Source organism: Podarcis muralis, chromosome 8 (genome assembly GCF_964188315.1).
Source record: "Podarcis muralis chromosome 8, rPodMur119.hap1.1, whole genome shotgun sequence".
Taxonomy (NCBI): Eukaryota; Metazoa; Chordata; class Lepidosauria; order Squamata; family Lacertidae; genus Podarcis; species Podarcis muralis.
Window position 1 is genome coordinate 48650759 of NC_135662.1, and position 19152 is coordinate 48669910.

General features: G+C 41.2%; 1 protein-coding gene across 1 annotated transcript in view; it reads left to right on the forward strand.

Moving 5' to 3' along the window:
• The window catches only part of MTCL1 (microtubule crosslinking factor 1), a 95117-nt gene that overhangs the window by 34729 nt on the left and 41236 nt on the right, over positions 1–19152 (forward strand). Inside the window, 1 exon segment of the mRNA XM_028737314.2 lies at positions 15794–15853. Within this exon segment, the coding sequence (XP_028593147.2) occupies positions 15794–15853 (60 nt within the window).

Consider the following 19152-nt stretch of genomic DNA (forward strand, 5'->3'; position numbering starts at 1 on the left):
ATGGTGAAATATTCTCTCTGTTACTGGGCAGTCCAGCATCAATATAAGGTGGAGGACACTGATTTGCCAGAAGTGCATGTGAAAAAGATCCAGGGGTATTAGTAGACCGCAAGCTTAATATGAGTCAACAGTGTGATGCAGCAGCAAAAACCCTCAATGCTATTCTAGACTGCAGCAACAGAAGTATAGTGTCCCAATCAAGGGAAGTCAAAGTCCTGCTCTATTCTGCCTTAGTCAGACCACACCTGGAGTACTGTGTCCAAATCTGGGCACCACAATTTAGGAGAGATATTGACAAGTTGGAATGTATGCAGATTAGGGTGACCAAGATGATAAAGGGTTTGGAAACCAAGTATGATAAATGGTTGGGGGAATTGGGTATGTTTATCCTGGGTAAGAGGAGACTGAGAGGAGATATTATTGCCATTTTCAACTCTCTAAAGGGCTGTGACATGGAAGATGGAGAAAGCTTGTTTTCTCCTGTTCTGGAGGTTAGACCTGAACCAATGGATTCAAGTTACAAGAAAGAGGATTCTGACAAACATCAGAAAGAACTTTCTAACAGAGGTGTTCAACAGTGGAACAGACTCCCACGAGAGGTTGTAGAGTCTCCTTCCTTGGAGGTTTTTAATCAGACGATGGATGGCCACCTGTCATGTATTATTTAGTTGAGTGCCCTGCGTTGCAGGGGGTGGGACTCCAATTGTGTGATTCTACTTTTAAGGGTCTCGTGGTGTCCTCAGAAAATTTTGAAATGCTATATTGACTATTATCTGTTGCCTGTCCCACACTCACCTCATTGTAGGTGTAAATTGCAGGTATTAAATGTAGTAGTAAATAATATTAGTAAGGTTTCCAGATGTTCTAGCAATAGATCCTTTTTGAAAACAAGAAGTCCACTTTCTTCCACCCTCTGCTCATGATGTTATGGTGAACCTTCAGAGTGGCATTCTCTTGGGTGCAAGGAATTGTCTAGTTTGCTTAGTAGCCAATATATGAGTGTACAAGCATCCCTGTATCCACAAGCATCATTTTGAACCTGAGAGACCTAACTGAACTGAGTGTACTAACTGAAATCTTACTGGTGTCTTTCATAGTGGTTTTTTATTTCCTATCTTTCATAGAAATGTCATTCTTAATAGTCCAAGAAATGCACAGGCATTATTTCCAGTCACAGTACTTATTGGTTCATAGTAATTGTGGTTGACTAAGGTTCCATTTAATACCCCCCCAGCTTTTAAGAATATAAATATTGAATTCCAGTTGGTGAGGTCATCTCTATACCTTCATCATTTCTTAATCCATTTCTATTTTTACAATCCCATCAGTACGTTTTTATTTCTCTCTCCAGTATATGGCATTAAATAGGATCCAAGGTTGTTCCTTAAGGAACTTGTTCCATTTACTTCTTTCCAACATCTTGAGATAATATATTAATATATTGTGGCTTTTTACATAGTAGTTCTATATAGTCAAAGGGCGGGGGACCAAAGTCATTCTGAGCTATTAACTATTAGATTCAATTTTAAAAACCACATCTTATGTTGTCAAATATGGATTTATGTAATTACAGGAAATAAAGTAGCAGCCTCAATGCTAACTAAATAATTTTCAGGCAGCTGCAGTTATAGCTGTGCTATCTACAATATATTACATAGAACATTTAATCTTCAGGTCACTTTGCATTCATTTGCTATTCACCCATGTCCTTTAAGTATTAGATAGAAAGTCTGTTGTGATGTCCATTTTATAGGTCAGGCCAAGATTATGTGCTTTCATCAGTGCCGTACAGGAGATCATTAGCTTATTTCAGATACTGTAGTTGTTTTCAGGTAGGGCGTTTGTGAATAATATTGGAGGCTCAATAAGGGGAATGAATACACATGTATGTACAGTATAACAAAAATGGCAACCAAGGAAGAAGATTTGAACTCTCTGTTACCACTATTATACTGATCATTTGTAGGTGCTGGAGTCTTAATATGTTAGTTGCCAGCTCTCTGGCTGATAAATTTGTTGCTATGAATGTGACCAGAGGCTGAATAATGTTAACATGATAGCTGGGGATGCAGGATAATTGACTGGGACCAAACATCAGCAGTAGCAGGTGCAGAGTTTATTCTAAGCTTTTTTCCCCCAACTGCTCAAGCCCCCAAACTTTTAGTAAGCCAAAGAAAGAGAAAGGAAAGGAGGGGAGGGGAGGCGAAAAAAATAATAGATAAAGAGGGAAACAAGAGGCCAGGAAGGTTAGGAAAATAAGAAATAAAAAGACAAAGAACAAGAAAAATGGAGGTGCCTTGGGGAAAAAACTGGAATAAGAGAACGCTTTCCCCATATTATCTGGGGATGAGATTATCTGCCTTTCCTAATTTGAAGTTTGGGTACTGAGACTCCCATCTGATTATAACAACTAATTATAATTGTAGTGATTGGTATTTGCTCTATGTGGAAAAAAATGTTATTGTCCCTGAAAAATATATCGTTTCTGTTTACTGTTATGGTACACTAGGGGTTAATGAAAGCTCTTCACAAAACGGATGCTCAAAAACTGCATATTTTAGTTTGTATATTATTCACCATTTTACCTGGAGTAATGCAAAGAAATAGAGGAAAACAACAGAATGGGAAAAACCAGAGATCTGTTCAAGAAAATTGGAGATAAGAAAGGAACATTTTGTACAAAGATTACCATAATAAAGGACAAAAGTGGAAAGGACCTAACAGAAGCAGAAGACATCAAGAAGAGGTGGCAAGAATACACAGAGGAATTATACCAGAAAGATATGGAGGTCTCGTACACCCCAGATAGTGTGGTTGCTGTCCTTGAGCCAGACATCCTGGAGAGTGAAGTCAAATGGGCCTTAGAAAGCACTGCTAATAACAAGGCTAGTGGAAGTGATGATATTCCAGCTGAACTATTTAAAATTTTAAAAGATGATGCTGTTAAGGTGCTATATTCAATATGCCAGCAAGTTTGGAAAACTCAGCAGTGGCCAGAGGATTGGAGAAGATCAGTCTACATCCCAATCCCAAAGAAGGGCAGTGCCAAAGAACGCTCCAACTATCGTACAATTACGCTAATTTCACATGCTATCAAGGTTATACTTAAAATTCTACAAGGCAGGCTTAAGCGGTATGTGGATTGAGAACTCCCAGAAGTGCAAGCTGGATTTAGAAGGGGTAGAGGAACCAGAGACCAAATTGCAAACATGCGCTGGATTATGGAGAAAGCTAGAGAGTTCCAGAAAAACATCTACTTCTGTTTCATTGACTACACAAAAGCATTTGACTGTGTCATCCAAAGCAAACTATGGCAAGTTCTTAAAAAAATGGGAATGCCTGATCACCGCATCTGTCTCCTGAGAAATCTCTATGTGAGACAAGAAACTACAGTTAGAACTGGATATGGAATAACTGATTGGTTCAAAATTGGGAAAGGAGTATGATAAGGCTGTATATTGTTTCCCTGCTTATTTAACTTATATGCAGAATTCATCATGCGAAAGGCTGGACTGGATGAATCCCAAGCCGGAATTAAGATTGCCGGAAGAAATATCAACAACCTCAGATATGCAGAAGACACAACCTTGATAGCAGAAAGTGAGGAGGAATTAAAGAACCTTTTAATGAGGGTGAAAGGGGAGAGCGCAAAATATGGTCTGAAGCTCAACATCAAAAAAACTAAGATCATGGCCACTGCGCCCATCACCTCCTGGCAAATATAAGGGGAAGAAATGGAGGCAGTGAGAGATTTTACTTTCTTGAGCTCTATGATCATTGCAGATGGTGACAGCAGTGACGGAATTAAAAGACGCCTGCTTCTTGGGAGAAAAGCAATGAGAAACCTAGACAGTATCTTAAAAAGCAGAGACATCACCTTGCCGACAAAGGTCCATATAGTTAAAGCTATGGTTTTCCCAGTAGTGATGTATGGAAGTGAGAGCTGGACCATAAAGAAGGCTGATCGCCGAAGAATTGATGCTTTTGAATTATGGTGCTGGAGGAGCCTCTTGAGAGTCCCATGGACTGCAAGAAGATCAAACGTATCCATTCTTAAGGAAATCAGCCCTGAGTATTCACTGGAAGGACAGATCGTGAAGCTGAGGCTCGAATACTTTGGCCACCTCATGAGAAGAGAAGATTCCCTGGAAAAGACCCTGATGTTGGGAAAGATGGAGGGCACAAGGAGAAGGGGACGACAGAGTACGAGATGGTTGGACAGTGTTCTTGAAGCTACCAGCATGAGTTTGACCAAACTGCGGGAGGCAGTGGAAGACAGGAGTGGCTGGCGTGCTTTGGTCCATGGTGTCATGAAGAGTAGGACACGACTAAACGACTAAACAACAACAGGTTTCAGGGTATGAAACATAATGACCTTATTCCAGTTTGTCTGGAGACCTTGTGCCTATTGACCTAATTCAGTATGTAAATGCTTCCAAGCCTGAGGGTAAACCTCCTATGTGGCTATTAGTGCCACACTGGCGACCCCTGTCCTAATGTATGAATACTTTGGTTTGCAGTTTTTATTTTCTTTATTAGGGATTTGGCTGCAAGGCACCTGGAACTGCATTTTCTGGCTTGTGTACAGTAACTTTGCTGAACATGCAATGTGTTTGAGGCTGCTCAGCAGTTTTAGAACTCTCTTCATCATAAATATACAGGAGTAAGGAACTGTAGAGCAAACCCAGCATGGCATATCTCTTTTCTTTATGAGTTAGTGGCTGCTGCATTAGATCATATTGGGCTTCCATCAATTTTCTGGTGCCATGAACATTTTGGGAAACAGAGGTTGTCCTAACTGGGATAGATGCAATGTGTAAGCTCTTTGTATCATATCAATAGGACTAGGAAATGTCAGTTGTTTGGGTTTTTTAAAAAAAATGACAAAGAGAACCAAATACACTTTTTGGGAGGGGGCGCCCATCTGTCTTGAGAAACAATGGGGTGCACCTCTGGGGGTGAAGTCAAACCCCTTCATTAGCATCACCAGAGTGACCTCCTTGGGGAACAAGCCTGAGCAGTGTGTGTGTGTAGGTCCTGGGCTGCCCAGATGGCAATACCCCCCTCTCAGTCTTGCTGATGTGGTCCAAAGGAAAGCAGAGCAATACATTTGGCTGCAGCAGTTGCTGGAAGGAGGCATACAAGGCATCATCCGACCGTCTCAGGAACTCCACTCTGGATTTCTGTAGGGTTTACTCCTTAGCCTTTTCTTCTCCTTGAAGATATCTCTCAAGGCAGCAGTGATTTAGGATCAGAGTTTTCCTTCTCCTAGATAGACTACCTTCCCAGCCTGACAAGCCCCATCTGCCCCTCACTTCCCTCTACAGCACGTACAGAAACCACCTTCTTGTCTGTAGGACCCACTATTGGCCTCATTGGGCTCAATCCACCAGAGTCTGCAGGGGATGTCCCTAACTCACTGAGAGCTTGAGACCCATTGGCTACCCTCACCTGGTTTAGCCGGCCAGTTGAAGCTGTTCCTGGCCGTGGCTGCAGTTGCATACTGACAACTTCTAGGAACCACAGGGGAGAGCCAAGTGCAGGGCAGGGACCAAAAGTGGACAAACTAAACCAGAAGGAGCATAACATGTCCCCCACCAGAGGTACTACCCATCCCCTAACACCCCATACACCCCAAGTACAGACCATAAAGAAATAATGCTTCAAGCCTGAAAGTTGCCAGAAATCCTAGCAATATCAGCATGTGCTATAAGCATAAGAACCCAGCTAGTAGAATGTACTCACATTTTTAACCTGCAGCAACTTTTCATTAATTTCATAACAGTACAAAAATATAAATAAATTTACTGCAGATAAACGTACTGCAGTAAAACTGAGTACACAAAACTGCACATGTGCAGGCAAAATATATTTCCAGAAAAGAGGTTGGCTGATCCCTGTACCCCTCTTTTTAAATGTAGAAATAATCAACAGTTCACAAAACAATGGGCTTTCAATAGAAAGAATTACCTAGCACAGCACAAAAGAAATATAATGACAAACGCATTCCAGTTTATTGTTTCCGTACAGTTTAAAGAAAATGCTGCATGGTGATTTGTTGCCTTGCTGGGCAGTGTATTGTTTCCTGATAAGTAGTGTGTCATGAATAGTGATTTATATTCAGCATTAACTCCTCCCCATTGCTTACAAAAGAAAAGTACAGAAATTTTAGTGGTATTATTTATGCTCTGGGGTTGCAGAGCCCTTTTAAGATGTTTGTTATGTAGCTTCTTCCACCAGAGGTACAGAGGGTGGCAACAAGAGAAGAGACTTTTTCTGTGGTGGCTCCCTGCTTGTGGAATGCTAAGGGACATACCATTAGGCACCAAGCAAAAATATTCTCCTTCTGCAAGACACATATATTTAAAAAGCTTCTCAAGTAGCTGGCTGCCGACTGCTCCATGTGGCTGGCAGGCAGCAAAACAAAACAAACAGAGCAACAAATAGGTTGATCCAAGAATTAGAAAATAAGATAGAAGTAGGAAAGGTGCACTAAAAGGAAGGTAGAAATAGCTCTTTAGGATGCTAGGGATTCTTGTAGCCAGGGTCCAACAACTTATGTCTCAGTCACCCATTTAGTTCACCCATTGGCTAAAAACATTGGCAGCCAGGCTGACTCATTTCACAGAAATTGCTTGGGTACCTGCATGTTTTGCTTCATATCTTTTTCTTAAGATGGCTAGCATATTGGAGGGCTATTTGTGTGCTCCTCTGCTTTCCTTTGACACACTGTTTTTAGAAAAAAATGTCAGGAGATCCTCTCACAAATATCTCATGTCTCGCCTAATTTGGTTCTCAGGGCAACTCCTAGAGTGCTTTCATACTTGAGGATAGAATAGTTTTTGTGCATCTCTTCCACTATTTATGTTAATGGCTCATGGAAGGTTAAAGCATAAGAGAATGTGGAGCAGAGGCATTTGTGATGCAAATGACCATTCTTGTCAACACAAGTTTTGCATTTGCATCACAAAGCAAACTGAAGCAAGAGCCGCTTGTCTCTCTGCACTTTCTGTGGACACAAGCTCCAGAGTGGAGGAAGCAACAGCAAGATCTGTAACTGGGGTTTCCTCCCTCATCACTTAGTGCAGACTAGACATAGCATGTGATCACTTCTGGTTGTTGTTCTTTTTAACCAAAAGCAGCTTGGGGAGGCTGTGAGTTTAAGTGGAAGGGGTGTGTGTGTGTGTGTGTGTGTGTACACACACACACACACACACACACACACACACACACACACAAAATGTTTTGTCATCTTGAGTTTCAGACAGTCTTTTCCAGCCTTGCCCGGAGTGCTGGGGAGTGAACCAAGGCCTTTTTGCATGCAAAGAATGCACTCTCTGACACTAAGCTTTTCCCACCCCTGAGCCTGTCTTTCTTTTGCTAGAATTTCCATGGACAATCTATGTGTTTTAAAGTGTTTAAGAACATAAGAGCTTTCTAGGTCAAGACCAATGGCCACCAAGTCTAGGGTTCTTTGCAAGTATCACTTGCACACTTCGTCTGCTGGAAATTGATCAAACGTCTGTCAGTGGATCACCGCCCACCTTCTGTCAATTTCTGTGACAAGTGGAAGTAAAGCATTGGCATGATGGCTAGTAGCTGTTAACCCTATTTTCAAGCCATCCACATTGGATGTCATCACTGCCTCCTGTGATAGCGAGTTCTATAGTTTAACTCTGCACTGTGTGAAGAAGTGTTTTCTTTTATCTGTCCTGAACCTTCCAACTTTCAGCTTATTTAGATGTCCGTGTGTTCTAGTGCTCTGAGAGAGGGAGAAAACCTTTTGTGTCTATCCCCATGCATAAGTTTGTACTATTTTATCATGTCGCTTCTTAGTCACCTCTTCTCTAAACTGAAAAGTCCCAAATGCTGCAACCTTTCTTCACTCCACCCCCTTGTTCATTTTCGTTGCCCTTTTCTGAACTTTTCCTAACTATCTAATATCCCTTTTCAGGTGAGGTAACCAGCACTGTGCACAATATTCCAAATGTGGTTGCACCAAATATTTGGATAACAGCATTATGATATTGACAAATGTACACTGTCCTCTGGGGTTGACTTATAGGGGTTACCGTATTTTTTCGCTCCATAAGATGCACCTGACCATAAGACGCACCTAGTTTTTAGAGGTGGAAAGGGGGAAAGCCCCATTTTGGGGGGGATCAGCTCACAGTTGTGCAGCTCCTTTTGCAAAGGGGAAAAGCCCATTTTTTTGAGGATCAGCTTAAAGTTGTTGAGCTTACTTTGCAAAGGGAAAAAAATCCTGTTTTTATGGGGTTCAACTCGCAGTTCTGCAGCTTCTTTAGGAAAGGAAAGGGAGCCGTTTCTACAGTTTCCAGACAGATAATCTAATCAGCCAGTCACATGTCGCTGGGGAAACAAACAGCCTCCGTCTGCAGAACATTCAACAATGGAGGCCTGGGCAAGGGGGCGCGGCCAGAAAGGGAGCCAGCGATCGACCACACATTCGCTCCATAAGACGCACAGACATTTCCCCTTACTTTTTAGGAGGAGAAAAGTGTGTCTTATGGAGCGAGAAATACAGTATTTCTTAAAGTACGGGCTGACTCCAGTGGTATGTTCTGCTATCGGACCCTTGACTATCTCTGTTGCTTTCATAGCAGTGATCATGTTAACATATGGATTTATAAACCTGGCTGTAATCTATCTGTGTTGGAGTATGCTGGGAAAAGAGAGATGGGAAAATGCAACAATCCTGAATTGTTAGACCTGCACAGATTTGTACACTTAAAACCATGGGCTCCTTTTTTAGAAGCAAGTTTGGAAGGAAGTAATGAAAGTTGGATTGCCTGAAGCAGTTAAAAGATGGACTGGCAAAGCACTCAAGAATACAATAAAATATTAAAATATAATGGTGCCAAGGAAAGATGACTACATGTCTTTTCCACCTCTAATCTAATTCATATGTAGACTTACTTAAAGTGCACTCTACGTCTGGTGTCTTTTTGGCCTGACCGGGCATTCCTAGGTAAAAAAATTCCAGTTCATGCTTTGCCTCTGGAAGACTGAAAATATGCGTCATTATTTTTAACATAACTAGACTGTTGTTGTTTTTTGTTTTGCATATTGCTTTACTTTATTGTCTTACATATTTTTATCTTGAACCCCACCCTGGAATTGATTTTAATGTAAAACAGGTAATAAGTCACATAAATAAATAAAGCCTGCAATCTTAGGTGCACTTACCTAAGTATAAGCCATTGTGGCACATTGAGACCTGCTTCTGATGCCTAGACTTTTCTTTTTCACCATTGTAGGAAATTTACTGAGCATTCCTATATGGAGCTGGGAAACATCTGAAACCAGGCTGCTTGCATTCGTAGAGCTGAAACCTGTGGGCAGATTTCCTTTGCCTTCTTTTGTCCAGTACTAGCTCCCTCTAAGGGGAGCATAGCAAGAATGGATCGAATGGCCTGCTCCAGTAATGGCCCCTTTTGGAACACTATTCTGTTTACTGTTGGTGAGAAGACTGCAGGTGGTAACTTCTCAAATTTCCATGCCTTCAGAGGGTGCAGCAGGGCCCTCCAGTAGCAGAGCTCCTCTCTCCCACCGGGAGAATGCATCAGAGCCTGGCGGAGAGACGCCCCTGGCTAATCATAATCCTATCCAGCAGCTCTCCTTAGGGGACAAAGCTTGCACCACTGAATTCTTTAACTGCTTGTTATTTTGCCACTTCTGACTGCAACTGAGTAACGTTATAGTTTCTCTTATTGACAATTAAAGAAGTGATCACACATTTCAGTGCTGTTTACTTGTGGCCAAAGGTATCAAATTGCTGGTACATGTTATTGTGTGATTTGTTGGTATTATTGTTTTATTTTCTATTACGTTTTCAATTAAATTAATACATAGGAACAGTTTTATATCTGCTTTACAGAATATTTCTATAACTCAACACATTTCTTTACATTTTTGTTCCATTTTTGTAAAAGAAAATGGACTATGGGATGCACCTCATATAACACCCAATAGATCTTACATTATTAGGTTGATCAATATTCTTTTTTGTTTCAGTAAGATTTACTCAGAGTAAACTCACTGATATGAATGAACATTACTAAGTTAAGTTCATTAATTTCAGTAAGTCTACTCTGAGTAAAACAGAATTGAAGACTGCCCACCAGTATTCAAAACCCCTTTTCTGAGATTTATTAATAATGCCATTGTAAGAAAGTTGTGACTGTTTATATTCTGATCATTTGTATTATGAGATTTGGGCAGAATGAGGAATAGGAGAGAGAGAGAATGGGAAAGACAGCAGAAGCACTATTGCAGTAAACAGTGCTTTACAACTGTAAGCAGATAGATGGGCAAGAGTAGATTATAAAGGTTATCTGGGGCATGTCCAGTGCAGAGGGGATTGTGTTGCTGCCTGTTTAATCTCTCAACTCCTTAGAATTTTACCTAATACTTCATAGAAAGTAGAGGTCCTTTTGATCCTGGAGCTTGAATTCAGAAAGTCATATTGAATATCATATGAACAATTTGAAAATTACATCAAGAGTATCATTTTTTTAAAGAAATGTTTTTCGAATCTACTAACTCTGAACTTGGAAGAGACAGCAAATTACATCATTAGAGGAATAGGCAAAGATTTTTGGCATAGCACATTAGCATCTAGAATATCCTATTACAAGAAACTTTTAGAGGGTACTACACCTAAAAGGATTTATGAAAGTGATGGTACAATATGTTCAGTTATGAAATAAAAACAGCTGCCACTCTGAATTTCTTGGAGAAATATTAAATAAACAATACTGCCTGGGTTTTTTCTGAATTTTATTTTTATAACAAATTTGCATAATTGATTATAGTCCACATTACAGAATGAGGAGATCAAAATAAACAGTGGGTAAGTGCAAATAAATAGATAAGAGCAATTGGGAATACTAATAATTACAGCCTATTTTACAAGATTATTAAGAAGAGGGATAAAAAGTTGGATTTGCAAGGTCCTGTGCACTATATACGGTAAATCACAATGCTAGCCATTGCTCCTTTTGCATTAATACATCCTGCGGTCAGACTGGTTGATGTGAACTTACTTTTCATATGTAAGGATTCTACATGTAGAAAGCCTTAACCATTATCAGTTTTTGCCTGGCACTTGTCTATTGTAAGCATGAGTATACAGGATCTGGATTTCAGGCTGCTTTGTTTTCCCCTGCAATGAGCTTTCTGTGGGCAGACTATAAAGGATCTGTTGAAGGTCACCGGCTCCAACGATTGTCCTTTATGTAATGGTAGCTCTGCTGAGGGAGATATCAGAGTGGTGGGGGAGGAAAGGAAGTAGGCAACAGCAATGGCATTTGCATTAACTTGATAGTGCAACATACACCTCATCTTGGAATCAGGCAATTCTTTGAAAGCCACTTAAAGTTCCATAATAGCCCATGGGTTTTGATTTCCTCTTTTGATGTGTGAACTTGAAGCAAAGCCACGAAACAGGAAGAACTACAGCAAGTATGCCTGTAAAGTTGGAACTGAAAGAACAGACGCTCTATAGAGAATTCACATTTTTGCATCTGCTTCATTTAAGAGAGGAGCAGCACTCAGTATGACACACTTCCCATTGCACATCAATATGAGATCATGATTTTAACCGAACTGGATGGAGGAGGAAGGAAAATACCATGTCAGTAATTTTGTTTCCTTCACACATTAAAGAGGTATAAAATGTGGTTTGCAATGTAATACAGGATGTGTAATAAAATGGAATATACCTCATACCATTTGCCAAATTAACGTTTTCTGTGATGATTTGAAGAGAGTCAGATGTTACAGAAATTTCACTGAATGAAATGGAGAGGTATCCAGACTGGAGATGTTCACAGACTGACTGTGCACATTGGACTGAATCTCCATTGAAGACTCAGTCTTCAATGGATGGTTGTTTTCCATCAGAGGAGGACTCCTTTGTCTTTCTAACTACCAGTGAGTTGAGGGAAGGAGACCTACCCATTTGCTGGCTGACATAGAGCCACTTCTTTGTTACCTAAATGGCCCAGGTCTCTCTGCTTCACCAGCCTGGGAGCTGACATAGGGAAGGAGCACCCCTCACACTTTTCCTTAGCTGGTACCAGTGGTGCAGCTGTGAATGTGCTTATGGCTGCACTACTCTACCAAGCGTTTACAATCCCTAAATTGGGATGCACTTGGTCCCTTTGTTACCATCACATTGTGTTGGCCTTGCTGCTAGCACATGATGGCAATAGGCTTTGTGATAAATGAAAAATATGATGTGGCAGTCCATCTTTTTGATATGCATACGGTTGAAGTTTAACATTTTATTGTTAGATAAGGGAAAAGATTCTTGTATATAAGGATTTAACTGTAGGAGGCGTTTAAATTAGGTACCAGATGCTTGATCTGGAAATTCCCACGAAATTCCCACCACTTTTACTTAGCCCATGGAGATTTTGGCCACCCTCTGGACTTATGATGCAATTAGAACAAATGAGGTTATGAGGCTACTTTTTCAGTGTGGCTTAACAATCCGTCTTCCCAGGGATTCTTGGAAATTATAGCTCTCCAAGGGCAATAGGATTTGTCTAACAAACTACAGTTCCCAGGATTCTTTGGGGGATTATACCACTGTTAAAGTGGTATAATAAAGCCTAAGGTATTGATTATATATTTAAAGTGGTATAATAGTGTTAAAGTGTTAAAATAGTTAACTGTTAAAGTGGTATAATAGTGTTTTAAATATATAAAGCAGATGTAGCCCCATACTTCCTGTTATTACTGGGTACTGGGAACTAGATTTCAGAGAAGTCGTGTTACTAAATTGGCTGCTAAAAATATTTTCCTAAGGCCTAAATGAGAACGCTAGCATGTATGAAGACTGTATTTAAAGGTAAAGGTACCCCTGCCCGTACGGGCCAGTCTTGACAGACTCTAGGGTTGTGCGCCCATCTCACTCAAGAGGCCGGGGGCCAGCGCTGTCCGGAGACACTTCCGGGTCATGTGGCCAGCGTGACATCGCTGCTCTGGCGAGCCAGAGCCGCACACGGAAACGCCGTTTACCTTCCCGCTAAGACTGTATTTAGCATTAGCCAAAACTGTTGACTATAAATGTAGCCTAAGGTATTGATTATATATTTAGCAAAGCTATTAATTATGGTGTACTGTATTAAAGTCTAAGAATGTGAAGAGGAATATAATCATTTAAGAGCCTAGCTGCAGAGTAGTATATAAAATAGATGAAGTACTACAAAAAAAATTGCTGTTAAAATGAGGCCTATAGCAACTACTCTTCTCTTAGCAGTGTGCTTAAAGGTCTTGGATGTGATTCTGGATTGTGCTTCATATTGCATTAAGCAGTTTATTTTCTGGGTAAAATATATTTGTGAGTCTTTTATGTATGGAAGCTGAGAAATAAGTAATGGTCATCCTAGTATAAATCCCATTTGTGACCTGAATTTTCTAGCACAATATTGCAAAACATATTATGTTTCTAAATAGTATGGTGTTCAAAAAACACTTCTTGTCTTGGACAGGGTTTGCAACATACAGCAATAACAAATCACAGTAATCTTAAAAGCAGATTAACATTTTGAACATGCAAAGAATAAAAATAAATTGTAGAGTATTTTGAGCATATGCTGCTGTATATGAGTGAACTGTAAATAGCTATGATGGTCAGAACACAGGGGAAATGGGATTAATTGTAATCCCACAGCATTTGAGCAGCTAAAATCATCCAATGGCGGGGGGGGGGGCATGTCAATTGATCATTTTGAAACTAATTTGAATATATTTTTGCTTTAGAAAAAGCAGACAGACAGGAAGAAAACTGCAACAATTTTATTTACAGCTAATGGCCAGACATCACAGATGTTTCTACTAATCTTCACATATTTGAGTCTAAGAACATATTTACAAAACCAAGCCTATTTGCAGTGCAACCTACTCAAAAGTAATTCCCATTAAATTCAATGAAATTTATTCCCAGGTAATTGGGAATGCAGCCATAGTTCAATATATTGACCTGGTGTGAACAACATAGTAAGCCAATTTATGGCTTTCTGGCACTGCAAAAATGTGCAGGCTCCTGGAGACGATCTCACAAACACTTCGTTCCTCCCTGGTCCTTTTTGTTGCCATCCTCCACTGAGCAAAGGTTTAGTTTAGCTTACCATCCATATGTGGACTCCTTGTTAAGCTGTCTTCTCACTAACCATGAGTTTGGCTTCTCGTGTTGTGTGAACCAGGCAAATGTCACAACTCCTGAATTCTTTAGTGGACCTGTATGATGCTTTTATTTACATACACAAACAAACACACACACACTGTGTTTAGGGTAATTGCAAAATCCGTGCAACATATCAGTTAGACTCATTCAGAAGCATGTGGGCTTCTGTCCGCCACCTCCCCTCTCAACTCAATCATGCTTATTATTACCACATTCACAATGTATTTAAGCAAAAACACAGCGTTGTATCCAATTAATTCCTACACATAGATGATCCATTGAAATTAATGGAACTTATTTAATCATATTTATTTTTATTTAATCACATTAATTTAATCTGAGAAGCATTGGCTACAGGCCTTAAATTGCAACAGAGGTCACCAATCGTTTTGGACCAGAGGGCAAAATTTTGAATTTTGAGAAAGTGCTATGGGCACAAGTGAACAAAATAGCTACCATTGGAGGCAGAGCTGTTGTATTCTGCTCATTATGAATTTGAATTGAAAGCATAACACAAAATTAGAGTCATAGTCATTGCTGTTTCCCTATCCCGTGGGACAATGCTTGCCATGCGACATTAGCTACCTCATGCTGGTCCTGACTGGGGAGTTCAAACAATTGATTTCTCCTACACACACACGGGTGGCGCTGTGGGTAAAACCTCAGCGCCTAGGACTTGCCGATCGCAAGGTCGGTGGTTCGAATCCCCGCGGTGGGGTGCGCTCCCGTTGCTCGGTCCCAGCGCCTGCCAACCTAGCAGTTCGAAAGCACCCCCGGGTGCAAGTAGATAAATAGGGACCGCTTACTAGTGGGAAGGTAAACGGCGTTTCTGTGTGCTGCGCTGGCTCGCCATATGCAGCTTGTCACGCTGGCCACGTGACCCGGAAGTGTCTGCGGACAGCGCTGGCTCCCGGCCTATAGAGTGAGATGAGCGCACAACCCTAGAGTCTGGCAAGACTGGCCCGAACGGGCAGGGGTACCTTTACCTTTACCTTACACACACACCTATAACAACAGGGAGCATTATCCAGTACCAGGAAAAATATACAAAATGGCTACACCACACTCACTTTTTTGCATACAAGATACAGAGCACAGACACACCTGCATCTCTCCCTCTCTTTCATAGACCACACATTCATACATTCCCCCCTTAAACACAACACATGTCCATCTCTCCCTTTCATATATATGGGTGTCTGCAGTAAAAAAAATATTGTGAAGCTCCTGCTAGTGCAACTGTTTAGCTGAATCTGACACCAACTTTTTTTTTTTAATGAAAGCTGGGAATCTGGGGGTTGGGGTTTACTCCAGGGGCAGCATCGAAGGCTTCACAGGTGCCATGGTGCCCACATGTGCTGGGTTGGCAATCCGTGGTACAATGTTTAAACTCCTTGTTAATGTCAAAAGCTTGCAAGGGAGAAAGAGAGAGAAAAAGCTTTTCAGGTTTCAGGGGTTGAAATAAAATGTCATGACTGTACTAGAGAACTTAATGCTGATCCACTGCATTGATTCACTTTGATGACCTCTCCATAAAACTTTGTGTTATTAATTAGGTCACAATTGTGTGTTTCTTAGAGCTCCCTGAAGAGAAGAGGCAGCAGGGATATTCACAAAGAAAAGAAGGCATTTGCTCAGGTACCTGTTTCCAACCAAGTATGTTTTACAAAGTCCACATGAAGATTGACCGGGCAAATTGATGCTGTTCCTTTGTGTGTCCATGCGCAGTGAGCCTGCCACCCCTAAAGCGTGGAGGATGAAAAGCAAAATAGCCACAGTACAACGATCTGGCATCAAACACGCCACATCTTTTATTGATTACAGGTGAACGTAGACTCAGGCTTTGGCACTGAGTATACTGAATCATCCAATCCATCTGCTGGCTGGTTACAATTTGGGGTTGATACTGAGTTAGGATTGTCTTATGTCATACATCAAATAGGAACAACCCCTCAGGTTCGCCACCCTAGGGAGTGCTATGGCCCTCAGGCCTCATCTGGGCATTTGGACAGAAGGACCTCCAAATGGTCCATTCAGTGTGACACCCTGTTAGCTTGGAGTAGGGAGAGGCTAAGACTTCTGACTCCCCCCTCTCCCCCCCCCCCGCTTGATTAAGGATCCCCCCCAATGCTTTATCCGCCAAAAGTTGTGACGGTTGGGGGGGATCCAATCGAATCATGATCTCCCACCCTCTCTCCCTTTTTCGGCAAAGTATCAGGTGGGTCCGCGGGAACACCTTGCTATGCAAGGTGAGGGATTTTTCCTCCAGGCAAACTGGACCTGTCTGGGTTTTCTGATTACCAGAAATTATCACCTGATACTCTGCCGAAAAAGGGAGAGAGGGTGGGAGATCATGATTCGATTGAGCTGTGCACAAAAAAAGAGACAAACCCATTTTATGTCCAAGGAACAGAGCTGAGTGAAGGACCACCCACCCCCGGCCAGGGAGACCCCAGTTGGGTCTGCCCCACTCCCAAGGACATGCTGCCAAGGACATGGCCAGATTCACAGGCAGGCTAAATTTAAACCCCATGGTTAGTAGGAAAGGATGGGAGGTCTCCTGCCAGTTGTTAAGGAGCCAGAGAAGAGGTGTCATGGCATGCTACAACTGACACCTCACGGGAAAGGTAAGCAGGATTTACAATTTTTTGAAATGCTAAAGTTGTCAGAACCTCCTTAAAATCAACTTACAATTCAGAATTGCTTGTAGTTTTTATATAATACGCACCTTTGATTCCCACCCGCACCCCCGCTTCTATCATGTCTATAGACAAAAGCTGAAACTTTCCTTATGGAAAATAAAGCACCTTGTCTCAAAGTATTTGGAGCAAAGAGAGCTCAGGGACATTCACTAAATTTATCCTTGGTGCCAAGGTTTTTGTGCTAATGAGCATCTTGGCACTTCACACATTGAAACAACACATAGTGTGTTATTCTCTCAGAGTTTGAGGCATTGTTTTTTCATGAGAGCTGAACAGCATGTGATAGCAAGAGATCTGGATTAAAATAGAAAAGTTAAAGCCATCCACTTGCCTCGCTTGCATTCAATTTTTATTAAATTCCTAAAGTGTGGATTTCCTCAGTACTCTTGGTTTAGAATTCTACTCCTATCATGTAAAGAAACCCCACCCCCCAGTTTTTATACAATTAGTTGTTATATAGATTGGGCACATGCATTAGATTTCCACTCAGTGGTTGTGTTTCAACTATCAAATCTCAAATTAATAAGCCTCTGTATGCACAAGTTTCATGCACCTGAATGATTAATCTGACTGTTGCCAATGGAAGCTGAAGACAATGACAGGCAGATAAAGATGCTGTGAGTCTCCATGTTACTGCTCACTGCAGACTGTATCTGGACTATATTTTCCACCTACACTTGCCTTTTTCCAAATACAATAAAGTTACTTTCAAACAACTGAGAGCCAGCCATACAACAGAGCTGTTAAGCAAACAGAGGCCAGAAAACCAATTTAATATGCCTAGACGAATAAAGATGTCTTAACTTGGAGCCTCAAAGCTTGTGGTGTCAATGAAGTTTTCTTTCCTCCTTGAAAGATTGACAACATGTTCCCCATTATCTGACCAGCTGAGGGAAAGTGGCATTTCTGTTCCATGTATAAACACATATACTTGTCTGGATCTTAGTTCCTAAGTGTTTTTTGTCACTTACATTAAGGTACTCAAATTTTTGGATCAAATATTAGGTTTTAAAAATCCAATAATGTGAAAACAAAGAGAGTGTTAGCTATACTTCTCTGCATTTAGTTTTATTGAAAAAAAAAGTTTCTGTTCAGCAGAGCTGCAGAATGGAGCTTCTTGGAAAGTGCCAGGCAGCAGTCAGGACACAAAGAAAACTGTTTCTTCAGCGCAAGGTAGGATTATTGGCACCAGCCCAGTTTCCTGGGCACCAGCTATGCTGCCATCTCATCTAGCTTACAGCCCAGTAAGTGCATAGCCATATTCTGCCTGGCAAAGACCATTAAGGTGGTGACAGGAGTTGGAAGATTTGATTTCCATCCCTTTCTCTTCAGGTCTACCTACTGGTCAAAGATACAGATATATATTTATATACATTTTGCAGTATGAGCAAGCCCTCAATTTCATCACAGCTTCTGCGCTGCAATCCTAATTTGTTCATGTTCCTCTTTCTGCCCCCCCCCTTCATTTTTGCATCTGGTGTTTATTGCAAGCTCTTTGGCAGCTAATGTATCTGTATGTAGAACTCTCTTCAAAATGCAGAGTACACTGTGTAAACTTAGCTGACATGCCTATACCCTGTATGTGCCCAGATTCTGTGAAGAAGACCTCATCAACATACAGAGGTTGGATGAGGAGGTGGTAATGGGCATGTTATGACCTTCTCGTGGATGCACTGACTGAATTTTGCATGAACAGTTCTAGAGTTGGGGCCAATATAAGGGGCAAAACAATGCAAACACAGCTTATGGCTGGGGGATGGGGTTGGATTAGGTAGATGTCCCCACCACCACCAGCTCAACCAGCCTGCCACTGTTCATCCTTCTGCAGACCAAATGGAGCTGGGTGAGCAGTATTCCTTCTGGTGGTATTCCCACCAGCAGGGGCCAATGAAACTCAAAAAGCAGGGCATTCTGATGGCAAGGAAGGGATGGTGTTGATCACAGATAAGAAAATAGAACAGCTTTTCCTAGTTTATGGCACTTATAGCTAGATGGGGGTGATGGGAGTTGTAGTTCAAAACATCTGTAGGTCATCAAGTTGGAGAAGGCTGCTGTAGATGATTTCTAAGAGAAACTGGATCCCACAACCAGTGGAAGTTCATATCTGATAAACGAGACTGTCTAATAGATCAGAGCAGCTAATCTGTCACTTTAAGATTGGTTCACATTACAGATTTATCTGGTAACAAATGAGCTAACTTCAATTTCTAATGTAGCCAATGCATGGAACTTTTA